The sequence below is a fragment of the Anoplophora glabripennis genome, unplaced genomic scaffold (assembly GCF_000390285.2).
Source record: "Anoplophora glabripennis isolate ALB-LARVAE unplaced genomic scaffold, Agla_2.0 scaffold56, whole genome shotgun sequence".
Taxonomy (NCBI): domain Eukaryota; kingdom Metazoa; phylum Arthropoda; class Insecta; order Coleoptera; family Cerambycidae; genus Anoplophora; species Anoplophora glabripennis.
Window position 1 is genome coordinate 728,622 of NW_019416232.1, and position 27,750 is coordinate 756,371.

A 27,750-nucleotide genomic window follows, 5' to 3' on the forward strand; every position below is an offset into this window, starting at 1 on the left:
GAATACGCTTATAATATTTTACCCATATACATATTTTTATGCAACCTTTAATACACTAAAATGTTTGACCACATTTCTCAGAATAACAAGTGTTAGGAAATGTTTCATTTCAAGATATTTCTTTAATTACACCGGCCAACAAAAAAAAGTTATGTGAACTTTACATGCGGCATATGATTTCCTGTGTATTTTTGTCCTCTGAGCACGAAGGAAGTCTGTTTTGCTCCATCACCCTTCAGTTTTCCGTAAATCGTTGAATACCTTCAGAAAATCGCTAAAAATCTTCAGTAAAATGGAGAAATTTAGGAAGTGACGAGATCTTGACATGCGACACATGTTTTTCAACGTAATTTTCATTCCTGAATCCGATTCCGATGTCAGAATTACTCCATAACCGTCTATAGTCTTCAAAAAATCGCTGAAGATCTTCAGAAAAAGGTAAATTTTGAGAAGTGACGAGATCTTGACATGCGGCATATGTTTTCGGACGTATTGTTACCTTCTGAATCCGAATTCAATGTCAGATTTGCTCCATCACCGTCTAGTCTTCAAAAAATCGAAGAAGATTTAAAAAATGGAAAATTTGTAGAAGTAATGAGATGTTCATATGACTCATTGTTTTCGATGACCAGCGATTTACGGAAAACTGAAGGGTGATGGAGCAAAACAGACTATGGATTCGTGCTCAGGAGACAAAAATAAACAGGAAATCATATGCCGCATGTAAAGTTCACATAACTTTTTTTTTTTGTTATTAATGTATTATTTTATTTATTTATTTCTTGTATATTGGTATTTATAAGTATATTTTTGCTATTTATAAGGCATAAACTCTGGGTCGAATAATAACATTACTTGTTTTTTAAAGTAATATTGTATATAACACACACGTTAAATGGATATTTCGTTTCACAAACTACTTGCTGCAATTACAATGTACAGGGTGTTCGGAAAGGTCATGTCAAAAATGAAGGGGTGTACAGGGGAGCACAAAATAGTTGTAGTACTTCATATTTCTTTTCCTATCGGGCTTCGTTATTCGCCTTCAAAGAAAGAAGTTTAAAAAAAATTTCAATTAACTTCTAAGTCGTTACCATGACAACAATGCAATTTGGGCAATTAAAGAAACTCATGATAATGTTCATTACCAAGTTTAAACTGATATTTCAATATGCCTGGATTATACAGGTGCGGACGAAATTATCCGTTTAAATTTATACATCTTTGACAGCGTTGCCAAATTTGACATTTTTTCATAGTTCGATTCCTCTCTCTTGTTAAAAAAAAGGTATACTTTATATAAGTCGATATCTTGTACCTTTTTTGAGAAAATCGGATTTCATTAACAACAATCTTCTCAAATTAACTCACACAATGTTCTTCCATGCCAGAAATCTTATGTAAAAGAAATCTAACACCACACACAATACTCCGAAATGCTGCTATTTTGTGGAACACATGCCTCAACTAACATAAATAATTGCCTAAATTAAACAATAAAAATGATATACATAATTAACACATACATGATATACTAAAATTGTTATATATTGCTACCATTCTATTGTCATCATTGACAAAAACTAATTACGTAAAAAGTAGCTAATAGATTCTTTCATTTTGATTCTACATTTTACTTAGGACTGTTTCATCAGGTAGTAATACCAGCAGTTAGGGGTCTTCTCTGTGGAGTCAAATCTTTTTTGTTTACCCAGATTTCTAGCGTCGAAGAACATTGTTGGCTAAAATAATATACCGATGTTAAACTTCTGTTCTCGTGTCATGTTATCGCTTAGTTCTTAGAACCAGAAAGTTGGAATATATCGAGTTTAAATCGTTTCCTATTAAAGTCATACTTTGAATGCCTTCCGCCAATAATTCGGTCACTTCTAGACACGATGTGAAATATGAGTACGCCACAAATATTTCCTCAAATATAAATACAAGCTCTAACAAGTATTTGGCAAGTGAAGTGGCTTTTGAGTGTATCAATAAGTATGCAGCATCTTCAGGATGTGGTATTTGAATACGTTTGACAAATATGTGACAAGTGACGTCTCAAGTCGGCTTAAGATTCTAGAAGATTACTATACTTGATACAAATTACTTGCGTGATGACTAGTAATTGAAACAACTCCTTTTATTTATGTGATAACTGAAAATATAAACATTTCTCAATCAGTGTGCACGTAACCATTCCTGAAGAAAGTGAAAGTATAGTTTATTTGCCAATTTAAAACCGCATTGACGGAAATGTACCTACCGAAAAGAAGTGTGATACATCGTTTACAAATTTCCCTTTTTATAACATATGTTATTGCATAATATATTCATAAGTACGTTTTGTATGCATTAGTGCTACGTTATCCTGTTACAACTGCAAATAATTTTGATTTGAAGAATGATACTATAACATAGCCTAAGCTTAAAAAATATCACCTTTTGATAAATGATTCTATAGATACTGATAGATTATTATGAAATAATTGTAATATTCCGTCGACTTACCTGTAAGGAAGATCAATCTCAATTATTTGAGCATCGCAGTTCTTCTATGATTCATATTACCACTTATACATGACGCGCGCACAGATTTAAAGAAAAAAAGTGTTTCGTAACAGTTCGTTACTACTTATTGATAGCCATCCAGTTCAATTTGTGACCGAACCATTCACGCTGTGGGTAAAAAAAGTAGGGGGAGTACCCCATCAGAGAAGAACTACGATGCTCAAATATTTGACATTGATCTTCCTTAAATGTAAGTCGATCGAATCTTACTTACAGTTATTTTTCGCTTCTCCGTTCTTCTGTGATTCATGTTGGCAGATGTTCAGACTAAACAATTACCGCGATTATGTGCAGTCAAAAGAGTTTCTAAATTATGCGCTATTTTATAGTTTTATGATAAAAAATTTCTTAAGGGCGCCATATTCTTTAAATAGTGTTCTCCACAAAGACAAATAATTTCAAACATTTAATAACTGAATAATCTAAAGCTTATCAAATAATAGAAATGTTATGTCATGCCATCTGGGTATTTTCAAAGACGCCCGCAGTGAAACGAATAAACAGGTGCAAAAACCGATCAAACCATCAAGGTTTTAGGTACTGAAATCTACGAAAATACTAACTTTCTTATATACAACTCCACATGTAAATATTCTTATAACATTTACTTGCTTAATCCTACATATAAAATTGTTTACTTTTATTTATAAATACGTGAATATAATTCTTAAAATGTGGGGTTAGAATAACAGCAAACGCATGTTTTACAAACGCTTTTTTTTAGTTATTATTTTATTTGAGTAAATTTAAATAGTAATAATGAATAAACAGAACATAAAGGAGTTATTTTTGTGCATACTTTTATTCTACACGTTTTACTTTTTAAGATTTCAGTACCTAAAAATGCCAGAAATTTGAATTTCTCGGCCACCACCATTTCTATGGCCACCTTAAAGTAAATTATTTATATTTTATCAAATTATGACGATCAAATGGATTAGTGACTTCTTCTGCTTACTGTTTCTATATTTGATCTAAATTAGTTTTTTAAAACATATGTAGGTACATTCTTTTTATTCTTTTCCTATTTTGAAATAATTAAGAAATATTGAATTGTTGGAATAACATCATTGACATTATAGATATCTAATAACATTTTGATATATTATATCTCTTGAATAATTAGCGAATACAATTATATTCCCAAAGTTTGGATATAAAGAGAATTCCACTTGAATCAAAATGCATAGACTTTGTATATACTTAGATACAAGTAATTTGTGTCAAACTGTATACAAAAGCTTATAGAGCTCATCATAGTTGAATCCGAATTTATATACTTACGATTAAATTGTAGAAAAGCGTAAAAATTTCGTGTCGACACCTACACCAGTTGTGAAAGAAATTAGAATATTTTTGGAAAAACTTTCACTCCCTTTTTACATCATTAAGTATGACAGTGATCAATTGATCATATTGAGATATTAAAATTAAAATATAAATTATGATATAATGTAGTTTGCAATGTAATTACCTTAAGTATTAACAGCATATTTTTTTAACTTTTATGTTAACATTTTATTGGCATAATTTTCTCTTCTTCATAATTCCAAAGCAATATATGACATTTTTAACACAATCACTTTTACTTTGTTACCTAACATTCTTTCTCTAGTTTGCTTCACGGTTAATATATCGTTAACTGTGAATAATGTCTTAATATGGGCATAATTAAATAATTCATTCTTTAAATAGTAAGGACTTTGAGGAACACTAAATATTTAAAAAATACTTTCTTTAGTAAAAAGCTAATAAAATTGTATATTATAGGGAATTTTATTAGAAATCATGACCATCAAATATTACATGGCACAAAAAGGGCATCGATTTAGAGTTTCATTCGTAAAGGAAATTCCCAATTAATTTAAATATCCACTTGAAGTTACCAAATTTATGGCAAGTACAATTGTTCATATAACATTCAACATTTACAAATGTACCTATTTGAGCACTATATAGTTCTTTAGATTAATATAATTTACGTATAAACGAAGATATAAAAATAATTTAAAAATATATATTTATAGTACAAATAATTACCTATTTACAATAAAAAAAAATCACACAATCATAAAAAATAACAACTAACAAATAACAGTATTACGAAACAGGCGCCAAAACTTCTGGGTTTTTCCTGGCTTGAGTGAAAGGACTCGTGATGAGTCTTGCTACGTTTTGCAGTACCATGATGGGTATCTAGAACAAGAAAAGACAATAAGTTAAAGCCAAACGCAGAACATTGTATAAGACCGTTACCTAATTAGAGAAAAACTGATCATAGTATACAACTTATAGATTTATATTCAAACACTGGCAACAAAGTATGACGTCAGAAGTACAAAAAAAGTAAATATAAAGAAATAGTTAATATTTAGAGTACAATGATTTTTCGATTACTATGTCGACGCTTATGTATATAGTTGTCGCCAGTTATAGACTTATATTGCATTTCTTTGATCTTAGCTAGAAATCTTTGACCTGTCCTTCTTCTTCTCGGTCTGGGCTATGTGGGATGAACCCGCTAATCTGAACCCCTAAGACCGCCGTGATGTCATTTTGGTACTTTTTGGGTGTAATGTTACTACTCCTCAGACTTGTTCCTCTTTAACTGATCGTATCCATGTTTCGGAGCGACTAAGGACTTAGTAGCGACGAAACTTTGGTAAAGAAGATGCAAACGTTGAAGAACGATGAAACGTTTGAAAGCACTATGGAACATCTCTGTCCTTGGTAGATTTGCTACTAACAATAAGAACTGAAATGAACCTCAAGAGGTTCTAATAATGGGTGCGCCTCCACAGAGCCTAGACCAAGAAGAACAAAGGTAGGTCAAAGATTCTTAGCTTAGGCCAAGGAAGAGCAATGTCTCTAACTGGCGGCGAAATGTCATCGTAATTTTTATGTTAGCAATAATTAAACATTAGTAAAACAATACCCTTACTTTGTTGTTGAAAAAAACATATTATGAATGAACATATGAGTCACCGCATATTAAATGCAGTTTTTATTATTATATATTGTTCCGAAAATTTAGGACTTCTGTAGAACATAATGATAAGAGCAATAAACAAGATTTTTGAATTCGATTATTCAAAACAAAAAATAATTTTTGAATTTTCTTTCGCTGTGCGTATGTCTTCCTTAAAAAATATTAATGTACAATCAGAATAAATTCAATTTTCCAAAATAATAAATAATCAGAACAAATACTCATTAATTGATTTTTTAAAATCAATCAATTTTACATACTGAATTAATCTCGAATCGTAGTTATATGAGGGGTAATTCTTCTAAGTCTTGTTTAAAAAACAAGCGCAATATTTTTTAAAAAATACGCCTTGTCTTTGAACTTAAAAATAATCTAATCCAATTTTAAAATTAGCAACTTTGATGAATAAATTGATTTTGCTTCGCTTTTTGATCCGCCCTTTGAAACCCACGGTTATGATACACTGGGTGTTAAAGTTATAAACATTATTTAAATAATAAATTATACATTGTATATGTCATCTTTCATTGCTAAATTGTACCAATTGTAAAAGCTATGGAGGAACTCAAAAACAAATCTTTATATATAAAAATATTCTTAAATTGGACGAGCAAAACTGCCCTTCATTTTTCATACGTTGTTATGTTACACCCTGTATAAAAGTAGTATCAGACTGATTTAAATATTATTGCCACAGCTCAATTCACAATAAAAATAGAAGTAACACAAAGAAATAATTACAGAATATAGATGACGATTCCTTGTTGGAGCGTGATTATTTGAAACCATGGCAGAAATACTTTTTGCGCTATTAGTTGCATTATTAACCTCGGCTATTTCCTAAATACTCTTGGCAATCGATGCAATCTAAAGTTAATTAATAAATGTCCATGACCATATCCGTCTAGTTGCTATCAGTTAAAAATGAACATTAAAAATTATTATTTTTAAATTTAGTTCATGTTTATCTTGGTTAATTTAGAAAAATAATGATTAGTTTTTCGTGTGCCGGTGGAAATCTGTTGGTTGATCTATATATAATGAGTGTCCATTGTCAGGAAACAATGTTGTATTCACTGAACTTAATATTCCATGAAAAAGTACTTCCGATTTTTTATTGTAACTAGCAAACCGAGTGGAAGTTATTTGTAGACAAATTTTAATACGATTTTTTACGGTAACGCAGTCGCAGATAAAACTGGCACAATTGAAACAAATTCTGGTATTTCTTGCAGAATAATGAAAAACGAGTTTGTTGACTATTATTGCTTGATCAAGATGACAAATATTGCTTATGAAGTGAAACAAAATTGCATTTTTTGTTTTCTTTGCAATTTAATTTAATTTTGTCATAATTTTTGGGCATTCACTATTTTAATTTTAATAAAAAGTTGAGCCACTCTAATAGGCATTTTCAAAACTCATTTTCAGCAACTGTTCTAGAATTATTAAGCATTACTTCATCATCAAATTGTTACTATATCCGTAGAGAAATATTATGTGTAATTAAAATTCTTGCACATATTTACGCCTTGAGTGTGGGTGAGGTATAGCCTATAAACACTACAACCTATGTCCCGTCTTAAATTGTCAATGGGCTGGAGGTCTGTAGCCCGCAAAGTAGTTGTTTCTCACAATACCATTAGATGAAGTTATTAGGGCTTTTTAAACTGATATATTTTAATCTATGAATTTCGTGTCTTTTTTATTTGTTTATGACCTTTTTTTTAAATATGAAAAATATTATCTTTAATCTGAGATTAATCTTTTAACTAAAAAAAGTTTTTATATATTCCACAATCATAATAGTATCATAACCAAAAGTTTTGAGATAGAAATGTGTTTTAAATGAAACATATTTTACTATTTTCAGTTTTTGAAGCAAATTTTGATTTTCTTTTATATGTACCAGATTTTTTTACTCTACCTAGATACTTAATAATTAGTTCAACAGTTTACTAGCTGGTTTCCAAATCGTGCTTTAGATATGACCCTCTATTTTTCAGAAGAAACTGCTCTAGAATTCTCTGAACAACATTTTGCAACACCCTGTATATGTCGGGCGCAGGATTTGACTTTATCTTAGCCAGTGTCAGGGTTTCTTCTGAAAAATAGAGGGTCATATCTAAAGTGACGATTTGGCAACCAACTAATAAACTGTTCAACTAATTATTAAGTTTCTAGGTAGAGTAACGAAATCTGGTACATATAAAAAAATCAAAATTTGCAAGACCCTGTATATTTGCAGTGGACTATTCTCATAACATTATATTCCCTTATCATTTTTACCCTTCCATCTAACAAAATGCTAGAGACCCAAATTTTCTTGCGATTTCAAAAATATATACCAAATTTTTGTTTGTTTTTTAATGGAATATCCAATGTTTGTTGCTTTTTGGACTACTCTCCTTTTTCTAATTACTAATAAACTATAATTAAAATAATAAAGTAAGTAATAAAGTAAAGTTTATTCTGAAAGTAAGTAATAAACTAATCTATAAAGATGGTACTACTAATAAAATGGGTAATAAAACATTACAAAAAAAGCTTCCTTTGAATATATTTCCTGTGTTTAGAACATAATGAAGATATTACCTCTCTTCTATAACAGGATAATTTTTTTTAATGCATAATATGTGGATTTGTTCAGTAGACTTAACAGCGAAAAATATCCACACAGTGATTTCATAGCAATCTCAGTATATGACATGCAATATGGCAATTAGAAAAAAAAGGAATCCAAAATATGTAGGGCATTCTGTTTACAAAACCAAAAATGTTTGGTTTGTATCTTCGAAATGCAAGACAATTATTTTTTTATATACTTCTTCGAAATCGCAAGAAAATTTCTTAAAGCATTGATTTTTACCAATCCTTAAACACATAATGGTATGTGAATAATCCTGTATTGTTCCATAGTGTTTTGGTGCATAGATTAAAGTCCCTCTCTTATGATCTTCCAGTTTTTAATTTTTACATATGACTTTTGGCCAAAATCTATTTTGTCCCTTTAAAATTTTAATATCACCATTAACCCACACGATAGATGTCGAAATGCTAAGTCTCATGATTAAACTACTCATAAATAAGGTATCACCAACATCTTATTGCATGATTCACGCACCATCTATGAACTAGAATACTTAGAGGACAACGCTATAAAGTAATGTACACCGCAAGTATAAATACGACCAGATAAATAAATTTCTAGCTTAAAAATTCTTCTGAAAGAAATAAGTGTCTTGAAACGCCAAGAAGTCTATTTGGACGTCATGGCAACTAACCTCTAAATAAAGTTGCTATATATAGCATATTAATAGCTAACATAACTACTAAAGACATTTATGCATATTTTGCTACTAGAATTTAAAACGCTCTCTTTGGAAGAGTTGCACATATAGGCATAGCAAAGCTACAATTTTTAGTGGGTGTTGTTTTTGGTAAGAAAAAAGTCTCACCTGGAAGATGTCATCAATAAATCTGGCAAACATTGATCCAGCTCTTTGAGGTTTGAATGGAGTGTTTTCTACTGCAGGTGTTGCTGATGGGGTTGCTTCAGCTCCCGTGGTTATTCCGGATATTTCCACAGTCGACACCGAGGAGTTAGCAGGTACAGAAACAGCTTCCACTTGTTTATTGTTAACAATGTTGGCGTTGTCTTCGACTGTGTTTACAGCGATATCATTCACAGTGGCCTAAAATAAGGTCGAAACAAATTAGCTCTTTGCCGAGCATGGTCAGTGTGAAGTGAATGGTTGGCAAATTTTATCAAGCGAATTTTTTTGGAAAATGTGTCAATTACCGTATTCCAATAATAAGGTATCGTTTCCAGGTACTTCCCAAACTTTCTATATCTTTTGTATTGTTCTCGGGTGATTGATGCAGAATTCTTAAATTTTTGCCCTCCCTAAAACCATTTTTCAAGTTAGTGCATCGTTGAAGCAGATCACATTTATCTTTGGTTTTAGTGTTATCAGTTTCCAAAAATTTAGTCAAGATTCAGACATTCTGATCTACGTAATAAACAATATATTTAGAAAGGTTCTAGAGACAAGTACTGCGTTGTTAAAGCGATCTAGTTACAAGATGACAAAGCATATATAGCGATGGTATGGAAAGGAATTTACCAGTTGTATCAACTCTACAGAAAAGTGTTAATAGTTGGAAAATAAAATTACACTAATTGATTAATACCAATTCTTGTAAAATTGTCCGTTAAAGTCAAATTTTGTCCAAAATAGAATCTGAAATTTCGAAAGTACCATTTTTGCATTGCATGCGTATTTACATTAAAGCTGAAATTCTTTCATCAATCACCCAGTTTCTTTAATATAGAAATGTATGCTTAACTGTGACATTCATAATATAACCTTGGTTTAATAGAATGTCATTGAGCAACAATACAAGTAAAGCAGTTTTACGAAAGGTATCCTATAGTATGTACAGATAATATGATATGAAGAATATCTAGATGATTCATGTTACATGTTTTACTTACTAAGATGCTAAAAGTATATCTAGACTGAAATTATACCTAATTACACAACAAAAAAAGGTTATTAACACATCTTGTAGCTAAATTGTTAGTTGTTAAGAGGAAGAACTATAATAGCTACTTAAATAATAGGAATAGTATTAAAAGTCTCCAGAGTACGGAAGAAATAGAAGAGAATTTGTCAATTTTTTTACAAAAAGAAACAGGTTTGGAAATAACTAGAGTAGGTATGTACAAATTATTAGGAAAATATCTTTAAAACTTCGGCAGTTGCAAAGAATTAATATTTCATAATTGTTTTAATAGCTATTAATAACATTTGAGTGTAAGTGGGTTATAACCTACAAAGTATATCATATTTTAATATCTATCTATAGTATACAGGATGGTCCCGAGATAATGGGTTGAAATTCATGAAGATACATTCTCGAAAAATAATGCGATTTAGCCGAATTTACCGTAGTCGAAAAGTTGATGGTTAAGAAGATACAGGGTATTAAATATAAAATATTATTTTAGTTTATTTTAATTTATTTTTTAATAAATACATATATCCACACAGAATTTTCTAAATTGGGGTAGAGGAAATTTGTTCACATTTTGGTTATAGTTCAAAGAGGGCGTTAGCTGCCGTAGATTGAATGTGTCGAAAACGACATAACGTTTTTGTTTTTTAAGGTAACTCATCTTTGGTATCAAATTTTTATTTTCCAACTTTTTTTTTACACAAAAATGATATACTTTATGAAAGTAGCTGTCTCACACCGTTTCTGAGATATTTAGCTTGAAACTTCCAACGCTAATAGTTGAAATAATTAAAATGATTTAGAAATGTTAAAAATAAAAGTTTATTTAGAGTTTAAAATTGTAATTAACAGTAAAATAGTAAACATTAGTAAAAAAAATATGTCTTTTTGACAATAATTGCTCAAAATGTCTACCTCTTACTTCAATACATTTATCAACGCGAAATGACTTTGAAACATTTAAAACCTGCTGCCAAAGTTCTTCCCAGGTGTTTATAGTTTCTTCATAAACAACTGATTTCATGTAACCCCAAAAACGAAAGTCTCGACATTCCATCTCACATTTATGTACATATAATTTAAATTGTAAGCCAAGATGTAATTTTAATTAGGTACGAATAATACTTAATGGAAAGTAGCAACAAATGACAGTAATAAGACAAGTGGAAAACGTCAATTATTTCCTACTTAAGAAACTTTACCGCTAAATTAATAATACCGGTAGGTACTTAATTGTAATTTAATGCAACAGCATTGGAAGTTTCAAATCCAAATATCTTGAAAATGGTGCGAGATAACTATTTTCATAAAGTACACCTTTTTTGTGAAAAAAAGTTGGAAAATAAGAATTTGATAACAAAGATGAGACACCTTAAAATATAAAAAAGTTATGTCATTTTTAACACACTCAATCTACTGCAGTTTGCAAACTTTAACCAAAATGTGGACAGATTTCAATTTCTCTACCCAAAGAACTCCAAATCCCAAAATTTTGATTAAATGAAAAAAAAACTAAAATAATATTTAAATTTAACACCCTGTATCTCTTTAACTATCAACTTTTGGAATAAGGTAAGTTCGACTAAATCGCAATATTTTGGCCATGAATTTTGGCCTATTACCTCGGGACACCCTGTATATTACGGGTTCAGTTTAATGCCGGACGGGGCTCTAATCCGTAGAGTAGTTGTTTCCTACAATATCATCAGTTAAAAGGTGGCAACGTGTTATTTAAGAAATGAACCTCTTTTAAAGAAAATGGAGAGATAAATTATTTTATAACAACTTAGATCTTAAAATTAGGGTTACATCTAGATCCATCCGTATTTAGTATGTCGATCAGTCTAGATCAAATGAATAAATATTAATGAAAGGTAATTGCTGTTCACTCAAGGTGTTAAATGTTTAACTAATAGAAAACAAAAAAAAGGACTGTCGCTGCAAAATAATTTTGACATTACTACAACACCAAATTTTGCGTTTATGGAATACTTTTCAGTCGTTAACAAGTTAATAGCTGATCCGTATCCTACAAGTTGCATTGGATTTACTCAATAGGTGCATATACTTAATAGATATTGGCACTGCACTCTTGATAACCTACTTTCTACCTTCCAGTATCTAGTTCACTGGAAGTTTGGTAACAGATAAAGTTAAGTAAAATCGTCCATAGTTAATTTAATATCTAGGTCTCTGTTAGTCAATGATTGGAACTGATATTGAATATAACACCGAAGATAATTTGGTACATATATATTGAGATATATATCTATACTAATGCCAATTTTGAATGAAACTTCAGCAACAAAAGTCTTTATTTTCATAATATTCTTAAAGAAGAAACTAACTTAGTCAAATGTTTATAACAAATAGCAATATAGATTTATTATGATGTGTAACCAATATACCGCCTGGTTTAAAGAAAGTTTTCAGACTGGATTTGTTTGAAAACTTCAATTTTTCAGAAAAGCTGAAACAGTTGAATTTTAGTTGTTAGTGCCACTTTGTTTTCAGTTCAATTTAATTCAAGGTAATAACACATATATGTAAGAACTTAAATTTTCAACGGGATTTAATTTTTCAACATGAGTTAACAGATGCTGGAAAAATGTGCTTTAAAATTTTGCTTTGAATGAAGAATAAAACCTACCTTAGTGTTTCTTAAGCAATTCCGCATATAGTGTTAGGGAACTTATATAAATAAAAAAATAGGAGTATTTTTCGCAGCAAAATTTAACCCGTTTCCAGATTCCTGTACAAAATTAATATTTCTTGTAATAATCTGGAGGGGAAACTTTTTCCTGGACCACCTGGTATATTACTGTGTATCAAATACTTTTAGATAAAATTTGTAATTAATTCCTTCAGTATTTTTAATAATAGAACGACAAAGTTCTCACTTCAATTGTTATGCATACAGTAAGTATTAAGTAACGTTCCAATTATTAAGTACTATAAGAAATTTATATGTACTTCAGGATTAATTTTTAATATTTCCGAAAAACGAATTCTTTGATTTCTATCTACTAAAACTTTTTGTCTTGCATTGTTTTTCTATACAAAAACATTAAATTAAATGTTATTCAATCAGTATTGAAAGTATTGGAATAGAAGTGACAGGGGAACCATTTTCCTAACAGATAGGAACGCATTCAGATTTACAGACAAACATTTGAGCAGTACCTTAGTAGTTTAAAGAAATGTTATATATAAGACTCTTATACACATGCAAATAAAAGCAATATGAAGCGAAAAATGTACATAATAAAATTTGGTACACAAATTTAACTCAGAAGAATGACGAGTATATACAAAATTATTGGATAATTGCTAAAAACATGCATATAAAGTTAATATAATGTACAATAAACAATGCATCTCCAAGCTGCTAAAGTGACTCAGATATTACATAATTTTTAAATCTACAGAAATCATCTTACGTTGCTTGTAGATAGTTCGAAAATTGAATTGACTACTTAGAATGTTAAATTTTATAATTATTGCAATATTTTTCTTTAAGTCGCATTTTAATTAGCACATGGGATTATATATTTTGCCATCGTTAAGGGCTATATTTTGCTTTTAAAACATTGTGAGTCAATTCGGTCATGTAGGAAATGATATCACACAATTCAATTCGTGTATACTCTATATTATTAATCTGTTCTTCATTTCACAGCAAATCAACAGAAATTAATTATAGTAACTTTTTTGTGTGTTGTGTGTAATTTACAAAAAAGTCCCACAGAAATAGAATCTATTATTGATTGTATGGATAATTATTTTATCATGGGTTACAAAATTAGAAAACGCTTCAAGAGAAACGAACTGTAATACATATCTACTACTTCAATTAAACAGTTTTAATTCGACAAATTAATTTATTTGTATATTTTCATTACCATCTAACATTGTAATACATCATTGTAATACAAAAATTATACATTGAAAACGGAAATCTAAAATGTTACACAATAATAAAAAAAAATGATTCAGAAGAAACAAGGAAAAGTACAGTAGGTTTTAAATGAACATTATAGAAAAATTTATAATTTTCCTAATGTTTTACGAAAAATATATTTTCTGAATATCGTCAGTAATAAATTATGAACCATTTTCATTTAAAACAGGTTTGCCTTAAGGAAACAACTACACGGGTGTGACTATGTAGTAGTGTACACTAAAACTTAACTGGTTTAGGCGCATTTTAATTTTGCATTATGTTCTTAAGAATAAATACAAACGCATTCAATTCTTCAAATTTGTAATATAGCATTGAAGTTATTTTCTCATTGATCATCGAATCTATACAGCAAATAAGTAGGTTATAGGTACAGGTTGAAAGTTAGGAAAGAAGTTATTAAAGAAAAACTCACCTTATCTAACTGTTCGTTGCTTGCAGGGGCGGCGGTAATAGAAGAAATTGCTAGACAGCAAAACAATATTACAATATTTGCCATTTCTGGAAATAAACAAAAGGGATGTTAATATGAGTATTTAACAGTATATACATTTCAAAATTTGAAGGATAAACTCAACTACGTTTCGATTTTGTTTTATCAAATAATTAGGGTAAAATTAGAAACTGTTATCATAGAGTAAAACAATTAACAAAATTTTAATGTTCTCAAAACTGAACAGTATTCGAAATGTTAGTTTCTAATCTATTGTGAAATCTACTTTCTCCATGTGGGATATTTCAAGTTAAAGAAGAATCCCTTGACTGATTTTTTTTAACTTCAAGGAGTTACATATTTATTCAAAATCCATAAATAAAATTAATTTTCCATTTTATCCATGTTTTCTTGTATGGTATCAGTAAAAGAAACCATATTTCTTCTAAATCTTAATCAAGTTGTCAATAATAGCTTTAACGATTAAAGAAAACACTCCCACATTTATGTTTCGTGGATTTACATTAAGTACAGTCGATTAAAATGTTATGTAATTTTTTTCCAATTTTAACTAAACGATCATCCGTATTTTAACATACAGGGTGGGAATGTACCGATGGTCCATCTGCCGTTACGTGAGAGCGATAAAGTAAGTCATAGAAATCATGAAAAAAAAAATCATGAAATTACTGTTCCAAACAAAATTACTGCTCACGTGGCATGTAATTATTTATGAAGACTCCGTACATACTTATAAATTTTTATATGGATTTTTGGTGGGAAGCTAAAGGTAGGTACACTATGGACTGTAGAAGTTCCTAGTAGTTTAATGGACTCATATTTTTCAGCCTCTTTGATATATCAAAATATCTAAGCATTGCTATTTTATAGAAAAGAAAATAAGGCAAATTTTACATTTTGTTATGAAATAAAGAAAATTTTCCTATTTCGTTGATCTGTTATATTTGTATATACAAATTATTGTAACAAAACCGTCCTGTTTGACGATAATTTAATTCGTGGCTTTCCAACTTTTGTAACATTACATTCCTTGAATGAAAATTGACTACCAAAAATATTTATAAACAAAAATCGTGCAGCCTAAATTGTGATTTTTTAAATTTTCAATGTTTAAAACACTGTAATAATTTATATTTTGAAAAGTAATTTAGGAGGTAGTTTTGAATTTGTCTTTCATAGTTTCCAGTGGTATTATTTTGAACAATGTTTTGTAATTGTGATCTACAGAATGTCGAAAAATACTGTGCCTTGTGATTTATATACTTGAATTTTGCACAAATATGCACTGATTTTATAGCAATGTTTGATTTTACCTTTTCTACAGTCAGTAAATTAAAACATATTGTTGCAATAAGAAAAAATATAATTAAAAGTGGCAAATATACACTAAGTTTCATTAAAAACAAGCACAACTTTGGTTTATATTTCGCAAACGCAATATGGAAGATTTTTTTCTGTATTTCTTTGGAATCACAAGAAAATTTGCTAAAACTTTCATATTACTATTTTTTCTAAATTGAAAAGTAGAGACGGTAAATGGGGTAAAATGTTGTTTAACATTACTCTGTACATACGTGCAGGTTATACAAATTGGAAAAAATGTAGATATTCAGTTTCACTTATATGATTGAAATGTCAATTTTCATAAACTCGTTTTTGGTTAGAAGTAAATACTTTGTTTATATAACATCGACGAAATGTTGAATAAATTCTTCATTGGAAAGTTTTGCACTGCAAATTGAGGTAATCTAATAATAATTAGCCAATAAATACGGCATTTTATTGGATTACGTAGATACGCAATTTTAGGACATTGGAATATCCATGTTGAAAAATCAAAAATTGCAAATTATTTGTGGAAAATTATAATAACTATTACCACAACAATTGAAAAAGAAACTTTTAGTTTCAATAGATACACATTTTTGTGCTTCACATGTGGGTAGGCAATAAAAATTCTTCATTTTATGAGGTCGCCTTCAACAATAAAGCCTATTATGTCATTTTATGAAACTGATTGTAGAGACACTTCTAATAAAATATAAACTGTAGGTACTGAGAATTTCTATTAGTAATTATAAACAAACGCCTATCAGTTACGTCTAAAATTCTGCAAAAATATTTCTTTGTTTCAAATAGTTCCTATCTACCAAATTATTCTAAATACACTGTAAATAAATCGGTCTGAGTTTAACCAAGAAGGTCCTGATTGAATCCATTGAGTGAAATTATTGAGTTCAATCAATATTGCGCATTTTGACAATTATACACATTTTTGATAATATTTGAAATAAAAGTGATAGTTTCACTAATAAAATTTTGGTTGTACTCATACTAATAGAGGAAAATTTCACTCAATCGGGTGTGAACATAAATTGATACTTTATTGAGTGGAACTGAGTGAAAATAAGTCCAATCTATCTTACAGTGTATGTGATATATTTTGCATATTTTTGGAGGAAGTTAAAGGTTACTGTAATTCGAGGTTTCATATTTTTGTAAGAATAGTATCAGACATAACATTTTTCACCAGTGAACTATTTTGACTTTTCTGGGTATTCTGCCTTATCGACAGCTATTATCTCAACTTTTACTCGAAAGTCATGCACAATTAATGTTTAACTACCATTTTACTGCATTTTCGTTTTAAATTATGTACCAACGAATTGTAACCACTAGAAGGAGCTTTGGATGTATTTGTTTGCGAATGTACATAAATAAATCAGATCTTCAGGAGACACAAATTTCTATTGGTTGAATTAATATTCCCGCCTACGTCCGCATTTCGATGATTGTCGATGACAGCTGTCAAAGGAAAAGTGTGTAGCCGCTATTAACGTATTTGAGTTTATTTGTGTTTAGTATGTCATTTTCGTCTTATTGTTGTATAGTTTTTACATATGGACATTTATTTAGTGCTAAAATATGGTTAGAAAGTGTGTTATTTGTAAAGTTTTATTTAAAAAGGGCGGACAGCGGTCTTTTGACAGGTAAGTAAACAAGCAACATGGGCGTCGTTTGAGGAATTACATAAGGGTGTTTTACATTTAGTACTTAATTACAGTGATAAAATACTGACTAAATTACCTACTACTACCCATTACCTAAATTATTAAAATGATATATTTTTTAATTGTTCAACTTATTTTTTCCTTTTTCAGTAATATTATAAGTATATTATGGGTAATACCAGTATTTTTTAGATTTCCTAAGAATCTGGAACAAAGAAACTTGTGGAAGCTCTCCTTAGATGATGTCAATATTACCGACAACATGTTTGTTTGTTCTGATCATTTTGCGATTATTGATTTTCTGACAATGCCATCAGGTATAAAGTACTTGCGAGAGACAGCTATTCCAGTAATAGCTTCTACTTATAGCAGGTAAAATAACTTTTATATTGAATAAAATATACAAGTAAAAAGCCTTTACGGTTACCTAGTACCCCTTTACCTTTTTATTTAATTTAGATCAGACAGTTCTAATAAGGAAAATATCCCTATAAATAATGTTCCTAGGAAACAGTCATTGCACGTGCCGCAACAAAAACCAGAAAATATATCCACATATTCATCGACATCGACACTGAGTGCTCAATCAGTGTTATCTACTACAAATAAGGCTACAAATCTTTCTGAAATATATTTGAAATTTGGTGACACTGCACAAAAACATTCATCTGCATCAGAAATAGGAATGGGATTCACCCAATCGTAATAAAATTATAAACGTGAAGTAAGTTATAAAAATATAATTAACAAATTATATATCCTTTGTATGGTATCTACAACTAATACGCTATCTGCTTACCTATCTAACATTTTTTTTATTCAGTACATTTTAAAAAATATCAAGAAAATCCTACCTTATTTTCTATTTATATATTACCATTTTATTTTATATAAACACTATCGTAAGAGTATATATAAAATACATCTGGAATAGAATATTTATCATTTTTAGGAAAAGGCCTTATCCACAATATTTTGGAGAATGTCATACTTCTAACATGGATAGTCCAAAAAGAGCAAGGGAGGGAGTATTTGTAAGAAAAGAATAAAAATGCAAACAATAAAGTTCCGAAATCTGCAGCAAGCAATGGTCGTCTAAAAGCCAGAATTTGTAGTCTTAATTCTCCTCTGAAAATTTTGAAAAAGAAATATGACTCAATGTATCGTATCATTCATGTAAGTTGAAAAATACTTATTCTTTCTGTGTCTATAAACGATATGTATTTTTAGGAATCAGCACCTGGAATATTAGGTGAAATCTGTCAAAGATCAAGAAAATTACAATCTCGTAAAAAGTATTCACCTGAGTTTAGGTTGTTTGCCTTAACGTTAAGCTTTTAATCAACAGATGCTTATAATTATGAAAGAAGATGGCTTTGCCGCATACAAAAACAATTTCTAAGTGGTACAGATCTATAGATGGAACACCTGGATTTACAAATGAAGCATTGGCTGCTATTAAAATGAAAGTAAGAGAAACAAACAGTTAAATTTTGGGCAATTTGGTATTTGACGAAATGTCTATAATGCAACCTGTTGAATGGAATTGGAAACGATTCATTGGATATGTCGATGTCGGTACTGAAGCTACGGAAGCCCTTGTTTTTATGGTTATAGCTATAAATAGTCATTGGAAAATACCTGTTGGGTACTTCTTGACAAACGGTTTGTGGTGGAGAAAAAGCTAATTTGTTAAAAAAATGTTTAGAATTTTTAAGTGAATCAGGTATCAAAATAGTTTCTGTTACTTTTTATGGTGCTCCTTCAAATATCAAATTACGGCCTTACCATAAATGTTAATGTTAATATTAATAAGTAGGTAGATTGTAAATATGTAGCATTTTAGGTTATTTGTTGACTTATTACTGTTTCAAATTGGTTTTCTAATAAAAACTAGAAAAATAAACCAAACATTTGTCTTTTTATGACTTCTATAAGTCACTAGTGGGTTATAAGTCATAACTGACTAGTGACTTATAGACCATGTTATTCCTTTAAAACCAAAGAAATTATAGTATCATTATATACAAGTGTTGGATAAAAGCATTTAATCAATCAGTATTGATGTCAAAACAATTTGAGTATGGTAAAAACGGTTTATCAATTTTACTTAAATTTTTACCGTCCCATTATATAACTATCGCCAATATGTAAAAATTATTCATAAAATGAGTAATCCTTTCAAATGTGTATTGGTATTTTCTAAATTTTAATATTTTGCCTTTTTTGACTGTACGCCACTGAATTCGTTGTTAGGTACACATTAAGCCATTAATATCACTTTTCTAAGGCCGTTCAGTGTAATATTAATTTGCTACAGTTTACTGAAAATTATATGTGGTAAATTACTTATTATTACTTAAATTACTTTATTTTATGTTTACATATGTTAAATTTGTATTTCGTTAATACGTATATTATTTTTTTATACATATAGTAGCTTTCTATATGTAGGTACTTGCTGAATAAATTACGATCAACCAGTTGCTAATTCATGGTCTACTATATTTTTTTAACAAGGATTTTTGGCAAAATAACTTTGAAATTTATAACGCAACATACTGTTTTAGTTTTAGATATGTTAAGTTTCTGTTTTAATTTATAAATGTAAGAGGCAATGAAAGTGACTGAATATGAGAAATTACCAATTACTGGCATTGCTGATTATTAATAATAAATAATAAAGTCTGTTTATAAGTTATGTTCACAATTTTATACTGGACCTAAAGTTTCCACAATTTTAGGCACTTGGACAGATTCCATTGTTTAACAAACAGGTATAGTAATCAGCAGCAAAATGGGTAATTTTCAATTTCAGGAATTTCCAGTGCGTCCTAGATTTTTAAACTGATACAAAACTGTATAAATTTAAGATGTAGATCTCATTTAAAAAAATATTCTTCACTGAATAGCTATAAATATAATAATATTAGACCAACGTTCTGCTATTATTCCAAAGGGTGTCGTGTCATATCCGTTTTCCAAGCAAATATCTATCCAGTAATGTATTGTACGTACAATAAAACATTGTATTAGGTGGATCAGTACTTTTACAGTCAGTCAAGCCCTCCAGAACGCATTGACAAATATGAAGGTCCAAATAAGTATGGAAATTACTGGAAGAACTGAAAGTTCTGATGGACAACAGTATCGATAATTGTTAGATGCCGAGGTCAACGAAAAGCTAATAACTTAGTCAATTCCTTGTATTGGTCCGGAACCGTGCGATGTGAAAGAACATTACAGGATGAAGTAATAATATAATCATAAAAGTCACTGCCATTAACATGGTAAGGTCTGCATCTAACAATAATCAGAGAATACTGAAGAGCTACTGTCATTAGACAGGAATCAGTTACGCACAATGAAAGTTGCCTTTTGGACATTGCAGTCTGGGATGACCAATGACAAAATTAAACTGTTTGATGAAGATCTACAGTGCAGACATTGTAATAACAATAAAGGCATCCTACCATATTATGTGCGATTATGAAGCATTAGACCACAGAAGATGGGCTATTTACGGAAAAACAAAATTGGATGCAGAAGCACTCAACTTGTGGTACTGAAACGGATTCTAAGATTGAAGGTAGGGGATGCTTCTGTAAATATTGCCAGATGGTACTCAGAAACAAATATAGAGATAATAAGTGGGGATTTATATTTGCGACTATGTTCAAGACTCTGTTTTTTTAACTAATATTGTAAGATATTGTTTATTCAGGGTAATATCTATTTAATAGATGCGGGATGAGGTTCCCCTCCATTGGCAAGAGGAAGAATGTGTGTTAATTTCAACTTTATAATTTCCAATTTAAAGCAGACGAATTGAAAAACAGATTAGCTGTGATAAAATATCTGAGTGTGTACCAAAGAAATAGCCGTCTTTCACAAAAGATAAACTAAAAACAATGTTTGTGATGCATGTTTCATTAAATGAGTGTCATTTTCCAGATTACAAAAACTCTTTGCCGTCCTACGGTACTTTACTATATCATTGCCCGTCATTATGATGGAAATATTTGTTTTATGTTTTTAACCCCGAAAAATAGTAGTTTATTATTAAACAATTTTGAGCATAGTGCGAATTACCTTCATAAATGCGGATCAATGAAAATATTTCTTCAGTAAACAATTTAACAGTCAATTTTTTGCTCAGTAATTTAACTATTGTTTCCCTGTAGTTTAAAACATCATTTCCAGATTATATACTTTTAAGTACAAAGATGTTACACAATAATTATGGCGTATAAATTTATCATCTTTCTATTCTAACCATAAATAATAAGAAATTAGAGAGGGTATTATGAGGTGTGTTTATAAAAATTGTATCACTTTTACCCATTTCAAAGCACCAGGAAGAAGCCATTTCACTGTGATCTAAATTTATTGTTAACCAAACTACTGTCACGTCCACCAACAACAGATGACTAAAAACTACGAAAACGTTAAAACCTCATTTAGGATTATATAATATTCCGCCTTTTACATATTTCGGCAATTTACACCAAATTTTTTATCTGTTTAATTAGTTTATTCAAGTGTTAAATTATTCCGTTGAATATCAAATTAGAGGTAGTAAGTATTTTCGATTTTTTAATTTCAGGTTTTGGGAAAGAAATTTTGATTCAACAATGCGTTACAACATAAAAGTAAATAAATCATTTTGTGATAAAATTTGGGCAAATAAATTTAAAGAATGATAAAATTATTAAAGGGATTTGATTCAAAATCAATGTTGTCAAGTTTTCAAAATGTGTTTACAAATTATATTAATATCCGATGGCATCATTAACACTACAAAACTACTTAGTCATAACTGGCTTGGCAGATTTGACAATATTACTTCGTTTAAACGTGACGTCAATTTTCTACGATTGTTAAACTTTAAATCGATTTTTCTAGGGTTTAACATGATAACAATAAATAAATAATAATAATTTAAGAAAATACATTGCACTGTACACATTAGGGCAAAATTAAAATTTGTGAAAAAGTCTATTAGCTACAAAAGAAGAAAATATGACTGAACCTAACTTTGATTTGTTTCACAATATAAGCAAAAAAAAATATTATGAAAAACTCATATGTACTTCGTAAAAAAAAATTAAGTGAGCAAATTTGAAACTATTGTTACTTTATGACTGTTTCACATAAATAAAAGAAATGCAGACACGTCGCAAATATGGCAATCTAATATGCATATCTATATTGTGGTTTTTATGGTTTTAAATTTAGACACATTAATTTTATAATCTCATAAAACTTTCTAAATAAATGTTACTAAATAGAAAATATCTATTAAGAGATCGAAACTATAAAACTAATGATCACTATCACTTCCAATATCCGCTTTCAAAAACGTTTTTATGTCCCATATGTATTGTTTGAAGCTCCATTTATTTTATCATAAAAAATACAACTCTGCACTTTTTCAGAATATTCAAGGATTTTCAGATAATAAATATGTTTTAATTCTTAGTTCATTTCAAAAAACAAATTAACCGTTTCTCGTAGTAGAGATCAATGTCAATTGTATAATTATTTTAATGTCCTACAAAGTGTTATTCTGCAATAATCATCCTAGTTTGAGATATATTAAATGAGAAAGAATGTCATAAGGCTCTATAAATATGTATATTCAATAATACAAATTGTAGGTTCATTAAACATTGAAGAGATCAAGGGTGTTATAGGATAATAATGCTCTGTGTTGATGTACATACATATTGTCAAACTTATTACATGTTTAGCCATATAATACCCTAAAGACTTTAACTATTACAATCATCCTGGAACCTAAGATATTTTTGTAAATTTTATCTGGCATTCGCTTCTATGAGCTGAATAAATGTTTAAGTTCATATAAATGAGAAAGAGAACTAGTCTTAGAAAAAGAAAACTAAGGACTGACCAAAAGTTGATTATAACCCACTGTAATCTCCATGTAGAAATAATATTTTTATTGACATGCAACACTAATAAAATGAAATAGCAATAGCAAAATAAATGTGTATCAGCAATTAAAATTAAAAAAGCTCCTTAGCATACCCTGATATTTGATATCAGAGAGCACATACTTTAGCTTATTTAGTAAGAATGTTTGGGATACGTTTAAATTTAAGTTTAACTATCTTACTACGTTTAAAGTAAAATAAGTGAATTATTGTCTACCTATTTTAGAAGTACGATGATAAATGAAAATTGCAGTAGGCTTCTATTTACAACTCAAGCTATTTTTTTCCATATTAATATGAGAGGAAAATTAAATTTTTGATCAGTAGATCAATTTTAAATTTACGTATTAAATCTAACTCTAAACCAAGTTTAAACAAATAAGCAGTATTTTTCAAACACCTTTATCTGTAGCAACTACTCGAAATATTAATTTTTGCCATGTCCTCAGACTGCATAAATAAATACTTTATTTGGAAGAAATATAGTCTCGGATAGGAACTTTAACTTGTCTGATATAATGAAAATAAACTCATTTAACAATTTCTGTTACTAAAGCAAGTACAGAAAATTGCCACATGTAGTTTTTATTGCAAACTTGTAAAATATATTAAGTAATGTTTTCTTTCATAACACTGTACTTTAAAAAACAGAACTTTTTCATTACACACTATTTCAGATAATGTTTGTTTTTGCAAGTGTTATCGATTCACTGTACTGATCGAAAGTGTAAGATTTTGGTCAGTTTTTAGCCAAAAAAAAAGATCACATTGAACTTGAGTCGATTTCTGTCTTTTAGGAAACAGCTTTTTTATTACACAACATTTTAGACAATGTTTTTTTTGGCAATAAATAGTGTCACTGTATTTATTGAAGTTGAAAAATTTTTGTCAGGTTTTTGGCCAAAAAAGGATTCAATTTATTTTTATTCAAGTAGAAGCCTTTCAATTGACAGTAAAAATAATTATTAAATGTAAGAAATATAGAACTGGAATTTCTTGTAAAAAAAAAATAAAAATATAAATAAAAAAAATTTTTTTTATCTTTTAAATTTACTTTAATGATCTTTAAAAAAATAGCTAAAGGAAGCATCTGATGCGCTTTCATTCTATTGTCATTGCAAGAGTTCACTGACGTATACTCTTTGGAGATTTGAATCAGTCCAGTTTTTTTAGATCTTATTAAAGAACAGGATATACCTAAGTAAAATGAATCTTACTTCTAATAAAAAGTTAAAATGTCAACACCCCAATGCAACTGTAATGAAATATGCTATTTAATAACAGTTTGTACAATCTAGTAGTATCAGTCAACTTTATAAAATAGTAAAATGGTTAAAAGATTATAATGTTTTATTAACAATCAAAGAGATCGATATAAAAGAAGAACTATCTATTTTGCAACTATTACTCTACTGAAACATGTAACTGATCAATAATTTAAATTCAGCGGAAAGGAAACAATCATTCAAAATTTCTTGCCAATTAAGTAAATATTATCCATAAAATTACGTTTCTACATTGCATAAAATTTGGTTCCTTATTTCCAATTTGTCAGGGTTGAAAATATATGTAAAGAAAGCAATGGCAAGAAACACAACCATTTGGAAACACACAAATGTATCAGTAAAGAAAATTTCACGCCTCATTCACAGACTGTTTAAAAAACAGGTAGGTAGTATTTTATTCAAAAGTTTTCTGCATTCGACATTTTAGAAAGGCGCTCTTATATAATCATTTTGTAGATTTGTTTGGTAGTGCAAGCAATAACAAAAATATTTCATTATTAAGGTTAGTAAAGATCTGTATATAAGTATTACAATTTATGATTATTAATACCGATCAATTAGTTATCTATAATACTGTTAGAAATAATAAAAATTTAGGTACTTAAATTTTAAATATAAATGCAGTTTTTCAGATGGTAAACGAGGGTAACTTGTGTTGCTTTGTAAACAAAATTTAAGTAGGTACTAAGAAGAACAAAAAAGGCAATTGAATATAAAAAATATGTACTTACGTCTAGACTTAATACTTATAGTAAAAGATACCTGCTATAGATCTTTGCAGGTGATTGATTAGTATAAAACTGTTCACTTTTTAAACATAGAGTCTTTTTCAATAGATGATTAAAAAATAGATGGTAGATAACTACTGAATACATATTAAAATATGTTTATAGATATTTACTTAAAATTAATCGCAACACTCACCGCTTGCTGCTGATGCACTAACAATTGCACACCACAATACTTGTTTCTATCGCGGTAGGTTATGCACTGAACTTAATAACTCAAATAGAGAGTTTCCAATACGACCGAGCGTTGAAATCTCCTACCAAACGTTATCAAGCACGGTAATATAGGTGCAGTCCTATAGTGCGGTAGCATAATACCTTTTTGCAATTGTTGCACAAAATGATCCCATGACATGCTTTGCTCTTTGCTCATATCTTCGGCAAATGTTAAAGAAATGTGAAAAGTTCAATAAGGAAGTCATTATCAAATATAGGTACGTTTATATTATGCAAGTTGGAAAAGATTGCACAGAAAATAACACCATAATGGTTTTACAATGGTACTATGCAACTCTTGTAGAGATAAAAATGAATTCTGCTTTTTGATAAATCGTTGCCTATTTACTTAAATACAGACGAATTACAAAAATGCATTTCAATATGAGCGGTAGGTACATTGCTTTTGCTTTAGCTCTTAGTAATGCAGATTACAACTTTTGGCTGATTGCTTTACATGACATGAAACAGTTACATTTATCAGTGGTTGGGATAAGTTTGTTAATATTGGTCGTTCATGTAGAGAATGATTGAGATAAATATGTTTTATGATTCTTTCTTTCCAATATATAAAATATGAAAACTTTTTCAATATTTCAAAAAAATTTGGGCCAGTCGAGCTAAACTTTTCTATAGAAAAATGTGTCGATTAAAGAAAATTTCGAAACTAGTACCTATTTATGTTATATTCATTGTATGTAATTAGTGAGCGAGTTCCTCTTGGAAAAAAATGGGGGTAGCTCAACTAGTATACCATCTAGTTGAAAATCGAAAGATGAAGCTCGTTGCTCACAAAGCAGCAGACGTAAATTTAAAAATATTAACATGAAAATGCTACTATGATTTCATTATAATTTGACAACAAATTTTAATTGTCACAATATATCATAACAATTGTATTAATTTTTGTCGAATAATCAGTCAGTTCAAATGAATTGGTCGACATGCATTTGGTATAATGGAGAATGTAGATGTGATACTTTAGCATCAGCAAGGCGATATAGTAAAATGATTCCAGATTTCCAGAAAAAAGGGACTGTTTTAGCTCATACTAGAAAACACGCCCGTCCACGGTCAGTAAAGACCGTAGATGTGGAAAAAGCCTTTTTGACAAACATGCTCCTGTAAGAAAAGTAAGGGTTACTAAACCTCGAGCTCCTTGGCTGACTCCTAATCTAAAATTAATCATGAAACAAAGAGATAAGGCACTTCAAAATTTTAAACGTACTCGCGAGGACATTGATTGCTTACAATATAAAAATTTACGAAATTACTGTGTCTCTATGGTACGACAAGAAAAAAAAGGGTACTTGGAATTTATTGCTTCTCAAAAAAAGTAGTAAACGGACTTGGAAACCTCATGACTCTCTCAATATTCGATTTTGTAAAAATTTTATTTTGCCACCTCAGATGGCTGACCCTAATGAAATTAATGACTTTTTTTGCTTTATTTTTGCGGAATATCTCTAATAATTGTGATGATCAAATTAATTTTTATGACAATAATGTACGTGATATTAGTCTATCTTTCAAATTTGCTTTGACTACTGTTGATGAGATTCATACCATTCTTAATAGTATCAAAACAGATGCATTTGGTGTCGATAAAATATCTCCCACTATGTTAAAATACTGTAGTCCATTTATTGATCCGTATGTTACTCATATAATTAATTGCTGTATTGAGAATACTTTCCTTGTTTGTGGAAAAAGGCGATCGGCTTGCCTATACCCACAAAAAATAATCCAGAATCGTTCTCTGATCTTAGAATAATTAGTATACTACCTGCGCTTTCCAAAATTTATTGTTATATAATCAAATTTATGACTATTTTGTAAATAATAGTCTCTTACCTCAATCGCAATGTAGCTTCAGGAAAGGATATAGTAATTCAACTGCTCTAATTACCGTCACTGATGATTTAATAAAAGCACAGGACAAGGGACTAGTTAGTGCTTTAGTTTTATTGGACTTCTCTAAAGCTTTTGACACAATCAA

The 27,750-nt window shown here is 29.5% G+C and overlaps 1 protein-coding gene across 1 annotated transcript; it reads right to left on the reverse strand.

Annotated features, from left to right (window-relative positions):
- Positions 1–4,343: 4,343 nt before the first annotated feature.
- LOC108903653 lies at positions 4,344–25,764 on the reverse strand. The gene is made up of 4 exons (XM_018705895.1): positions 25,672–25,764; positions 14,455–14,540; positions 9,016–9,252; positions 4,344–4,764 (listed from the first exon to the last, which is right to left on the reverse strand). The coding sequence occupies exons 2-4, from the start codon at positions 14,536–14,538 to the stop codon at positions 4,669–4,671; spliced, it is 417 nt and encodes a 138-aa protein (XP_018561411.1). The 5' UTR covers positions 14,539–14,540; positions 25,672–25,764; the 3' UTR covers positions 4,344–4,668.
- Positions 25,765–27,750: the final 1,986 nt, after the last annotated feature.

Bases quoted from the DNA above. Each gene is read 5' to 3' on its own strand.
- LOC108903653 (XM_018705895.1), bottom strand. From the start codon at position 14,538: ATGGCAAATATTGTAATATTGTTTTGCTGTCTAGCAATTTCTTCTATT. The intron at 9,253-14,454 runs GTGAGTTTTTCT...ACCTTATTTTAG, and splicing joins GCAACGAACAGTTAGATAAG to GCCACTGTGAATGATATCGC. The intron at 4,765-9,015 runs GTGAGACTTTTT...TTCTTGTTCTAG, and splicing joins TTATTGATGACATCTTCCAG to ATACCCATCATGGTACTGCA.